The following is a 6,091-nucleotide window of genomic DNA, read 5'->3' on the forward strand; positions in this document are numbered from 1 at the left end:
CATGTAAATTTTAACCAAAATATAGGAACAATTGTGGATAAAAAATTGAGACTAATAATAAAAGTGTAAAGATTAAAATTGTAATTTAATATAATTTTCTTTAATATAATTTATATAAATAATAATAATAAATAAACATTCACTTTTATCATCTTAAATTTTATATATTCAATTGAATTGATGAAAGTCTTCATCATATTAATTAATCAACATCCAATTTCATAATTCAAAACTCCAAACTTGTCCATTAATGGTAAACATCTATTCATAAAGCAAATGATTAAAACTACATGTCATGTCAAGATTGATATCCTTAACAAACTAGAAACAAAATAGAAAAAAAAAATGTAATAAGTAAGACTAAAAATTATTGTAATTTACAGCAAGAAAAAAAATCATTATAAAAATCCAAGCCTCTTTTATTCTCTCTCAAATAAAGGCCTTGAAAAGTGGTATACATAAATTATAAATAAATATGACCAACCAATCAGATCTGAGCCACTTTCCTCAGAGATAAGGCTCTATTTCCCAGAAAAAAGAGAGAGAGGATTTTCTTTTTCTTTTTTTGGCATTAATCAAGATTTAAGAGTAATAAAAATCTTAAATCTCACCATGATTAAAAGCTTCAAATCATGGGGATTCATTCCCTACACATAAACAAAATCATCAACTCACAAAATAACGTAGAGAAAGCGGGAGAGAGACGTATTATACTTTATCTACAACAATTAAGTAATTAACATCCATCGAATGACGGGATCGGTCGTTAAGAAGACACATTACAAGTGATAGTGGTAGCAGTGGCAATAGAATTGGCCTTGTCTAAAATGGACCACATCACGTGCACATCTTCATACCCACATGCCATCACCTCTCCTTGGAGATTCCTCACGTCCACTCGCTTCTCTTGCTCTGGAAAAACCGAATTAAACAAAGAATGAAATTGGGAAAAATTCAATTGTAGAATGAAAATTCAAATTCTTCGAAGAAGATATTAATAAACAGGTAAACTATGTTTAGATAGATACGTAGTAAGAAATTAAAACAAAGAATTGTAACTTCAAAACAAGAAAGGAAAAAAACTCGAACAATATAACATATATGAGAAACTAAAGTCGATATAGAATGACTATTCGAATATGTACTTAAAAGATTCGAGAGCCAACCTGAATCGGAATGAGACTTTTTAGGATCTCGAGTGTTTTGGTTGAAGATGGTGCAAGCCTTCCTAAAGGGAGAAATGATGGTTTTCTTCCAAGAAGCCATAGTAAAGTAATGTTGAGGTTTGAGAATGCCTTTGGCTGAAAGGCGTTGGAAGTGAAATGGGTCACAATATATAGAGAGAAAAATTAGTAAAAGAGAGAGAAGAAGAAGAAGAGACGGCAAGATCCGAAGGATGAGCAACACAACTTTTTATTCTTATCTAAATAAATCATTATTATTATTATTTTATATTCATAATGTCTATACCAACTTACGTGCATATCAACTAATTTCACGAGACAACTCGTCTGATCATGGATATCAAAGAAACTGGTAGGATATTAAATCTTAAGTAAATGGTCGTCATGGATTGAATTCATTTCCTCTTAGCCTTTTATGTACTATAAGCCCACCGATTTAAATAATATTAAGAATAATTATTATAATTATAACTATTATATTAATAAGAAAAAAATAATACAACTTTTAGATTCGTGGAGTTTTATCCATTCTTACCTTAAATTTAAAACATGGTTGAAAAATTAATTCTCCCACTAATAGGGTTTAGAAATGTTTTCTTGTATTTGATAAATCATAAAACATATGTATGGTAATAAAAACTGATAGGATTAGAAAGAAAAAGGATATTGGAGAGCTAGATTTTTGCTTAAATTTGTGAGTTTTTGACAAAATTATTCCATGGCTAATTTATGCATAATTCCAATTAAAATTTGTGTGAAGCTATATATTATTTTTATTAGTGAACTTATGAAATTTTGTGCATGCATTGCTTTTTTTAGAGTTAAAATCAGTAGGTAATTAGCCAGAATTCAACTGCAACACTTATCTAAGTCAATAATATAGCTTGATGAAATTGAAATTTTAAGGTAAAAATTGAATAAACCTAATAAATTAAAGGGTAAAAACTAAATTTGCACTAATATCAATAAGGTTAAATTACGAATTTAGTCCTCAAACTTTCAAATTTATTCAAATCACAGATTTACTAGACACAAAACAGAAAGTAGGTTTTATTGAACTTAAAATTTAAATTTATATCAATTATTTAATTTTTAAAAATTTCAAATTTATTAGAGGCGACCTAGTTTACTGAAAATTAAAAATTCAAAGATTAATTACACAATTAAAAGTTTAGAGATATAATAGATACTTTAGACCAAACTTCAACCATTAAAATTGTAATATAATATATTAATACCAATATATATATATATATTAAAAAAGAAAAAAATAATAAAAATAATAATATAAGACGTGGTCTCATTACTGCAACAAAGCACATGGCGCACGCTCCCTCACCGTCCTCTCCGACCTTACACGTGAAACCATTCCTTCACTTCTCACTTTCAATACACTTTTTTCCATTTTTTTTAATTTTTTAAAAGTTTTTTCCCCTTCCTTTTATTTTAATTAAAAGATGGTTGTTTTTGTAAGACTTCCAACGAAATTGAAAAAAAGATTATAATAAATAAAACGTCTATATAATAAAAAGAGATTTTCAAAAAATAGAAAAATAAGAAAAACTATTTTCACGAAATAATAAACTTTAATAAATTGATAAATACTGATAAAAGCCTATCAATGCTTGAAACTGATAGAAGCCTATCAATAATAGAAATTGATACAAGTCTATCATTGATAAACGCTAATAGAAATTTATCCATGTCTATCCGTGATAGACGCGGATAGAAGTCTATTAATTTCAATTAATATATTTTTTTTTCTATTTCTAATAATAGTTTGACATTTTTATTTATATGAGAAAAATTTCCAATAATAAATATAACAGCCTCCCTTTAGTTTTTATCTATTGTTCTTTTTTTCCCCTTTCTTTTGCTTTATTTTTGGATATATAAAAAGTGAAACATCATCCATATATTCTATATGTGGTAAACTATTGTTAGTTTTTTTTCCTTTTCATGTATAAAACTACATCCAATAATTTTGTGGGGGAAGAGAGATATAGGGAGAAAGTTGTCTTCGTTTGTTTATATCTACTAAATTCACATCGAGATATTTTTTTAAGTTCAACAATAAGTGAGAATAGGATGATTCGAAACTCTAACCTATCAGTCGATGACTAACATATATCTTGACTAGTTGAATTATGTTCAAATTGACAAGTCAATATGATTCATTATTTTATTAGTTAATCTTCCATTTTTTTCGCTTACAATCCTATATGATTTTATCATGTTTAACACATTGTGTGTCAACATTAATTAAGTAAAATTGTATCGTAAAAATGAAAATATTGATGGCTGGAAAATGTAAATAAGAACTTTTTAAATGATATAATTGACACATATTGATCAATAGACACCAAATATATGTCATAATTCATAAACTATTATAATTTAACTTTTTGTTTGAAAGAAAATTATTTTAAATCACTTCTTTAAGGTTTTAGTGTGTATGCCATGATGACATGTATAGATTAATCAACATTTGTAAATTAGGCATGTAGCACCATCATTTGGTTAATTAGCTTATTATTAAGACTAAACAAAAGCTATAAAACAATTCAATAATATTGTAATTGTCACTTTTCTAAAGTTTAGAATTCCAATAGATGTAGCTATCAAATTCATGGATTAAATTTATTAAATTTGAATTAAAAATTAAAAGTGGAAAAATATGGTGATTAATATATATACATAAAACTATATTACTAAATGAAGTATTAAAAAAGTTTTGGGCATTTAAATAGTTCTTTTAGATGTCTTTGGTAGCTTATATTCAAGTGGTAAAGATGTAAGTTTCTTCAATGGTTTAATTTCTTTTAAATTTTAATTCATTCATGTGATTTTTATAGTACAAATAATTCATTAAACTACACAAGTATACATTATATTGATTAAAATAGATGTCAATGATTGGTTAATCATTATCTATAATTAAACAAATAATGTGTTACTGTATTTAATCTCCAAGTGTACAAATTGTTGGCAAGTAATACAGTGGCATCTACCTTGAGGGAAAAAAAATGATCATATCAACAGTGTCATTATAATTATTAAAAGAATTCATTATATTCTTTTGATTCCTTGGTTTCTGAAAAATTTAAGCTTCTAAATAATAATTCACTCTTGGGTATCGTTGTTTTGTATATACCTTCAAACGATGTTTTGAAAAATCTAGAATTTGAAATCTAAAAAGATCATCGTCTTTAAAAACTTATTTTTGTTTTTAGTAGTTGACTAAAAATTCAAATGTTTCTTTAAGAAAAGTAAAAACTATAGTAAGCTGGAAAGAAATCATCGTAAATTTCAAACGGACACAAACTATGCTTTATCTTAAAAAAGTTTAGATCATGTGTGACACAAAATCGTCTAGAGATGAATATTTTAATAAATAATCTTTAGATTCGAGCACATATTCTTTCTATAAATCAATTTAAATTTGAATTAAAGAGGTAAATTCTCTCTTTACTTATAACTTACTCATTTTAATGATATTGTTGTAATTTTTGCATTATTTCATACCCAAGTCTATAAGTAGTTTTTTTTTTTTGGGCCTCTTAGGGTTTTTGCAGTGTAATGAAATTTTGTTTCTTCTTGCAATTTATTAAAGTGTCTTCTCAAATAGTTAAATTATAGGCACAAAATGTACCTTATATTTGTGTGGGTTAGGAAGGGGAGGGGTCCTTTAAGACAGTTATTTTAGAGATAGCTAGCTAGTGCAAGAGCCAAGCTAGAAAACTTGAATTCATTGGTATCACTTATTTATTGTCCTTTTTGCTTCATAGCATGTCCTTTGATTTGGTTAGTACTCCTTCATGTTACCAAGCAACAAAGCTTTGCCTTTGTTTTTAAATTATGATTGTCTTTAGTGCTTCTTTTCGTCTTTTTTGCTTTTAAAGATTTAAACCGATCATGAAAGGAAGATATCATCTCTCACTCATATACTTGTGATATTTCATTTATCTAGTCAATTCTTTCCTCGAACAAAGTATATTCACATAACTTATTTGTTCGACACCTGATATAGCTAAGTCGGGGGTATTAGAACCCTGAAACCACTTGTAGGTATCTCGAAAATGGTATGATATTGTCCATTTTAGGCAATAATCTTCATGACTTTGCTTTTGATTTCATCTGAAAGACCTCATACTAACGATGATAATATATATTATCTCCCACTTATATGCCCAGAATCTCTCTTGTTTAACCAATCTGAGATTTTGATCGCATTCTTAACAATACATTATTACATTAGTCATTTAGGAGGTGTTTGGTGGCCCGTAATTGGATGAGATCGTAGTGTAATATAATAAAAAACTCATGTTTGGATTGAGCATTTTGGGCCTGATTTGTAATATAGAACTCATTCCATTTCGACCGTTTTTAATGCAACGTAACCCTCTTTTTCATTGTTTTCACGCTTCGTGATCTCATTTTTTATTACTCATACTTTCCAACATTCTTCTGATTCCTAGTAATACTGATTACATTCCAGCTCTCCAAACAATGCTTTAGAAATTAGCGATCAATCATATAAAAAATTAATAAAAATATATGTTTTTATGTCTAACATTGATCCAATAATTCTATAAACTAGAGTAGTAGGGATAATCAAAGTTTTTCCTTTCTAGCTAGGTATGACTTTTATAATTCAACTATATCTTAGGTCAAATACTTTTTCTAAATCCTTGGACAAATTGTGAAAGTCTATTTCTACTTTTTAAACTAAAGACAAACAACCAAACATTGCAACCAACTAGGAATATCCCTCTCATTTGTGTTAGTTATTTTGATCCAAAAAGCATACACATGCCTTTTTTTTAGTGGTGAAAAAGTTGCTTTTACTTAATTATATATTTTTAATTCATAATAAATATGTTAGTTTCCCTCTATTTTTAAAATAA

General features: G+C 27.2%; 1 protein-coding gene across 1 annotated transcript; it reads right to left on the bottom strand.

Moving 5' to 3' along the window:
- Positions 1–398: 398 nt before the first annotated feature.
- Positions 399–1,386, bottom strand: LOC120086267 (SsrA-binding protein). The gene is made up of 2 exons (XM_039042821.2): positions 1,167–1,386; positions 399–912 (listed from the first exon to the last, which is right to left on the bottom strand). The coding sequence occupies exons 1-2, from the start codon at positions 1,264–1,266 to the stop codon at positions 767–769; spliced, it is 246 nt and encodes an 81-aa protein (XP_038898749.1). The 5' UTR covers positions 1,267–1,386; the 3' UTR covers positions 399–766.
- Positions 1,387–6,091: the final 4,705 nt, after the last annotated feature.

The sequence above is a fragment of the Benincasa hispida genome, chromosome 1 (assembly GCF_027475165.1).
Source record: "Benincasa hispida cultivar pf3 chromosome 1, pf3_genome.v1.1, whole genome shotgun sequence".
Classification (NCBI taxonomy): Eukaryota; Viridiplantae; Streptophyta; class Magnoliopsida; order Cucurbitales; family Cucurbitaceae; genus Benincasa; species Benincasa hispida.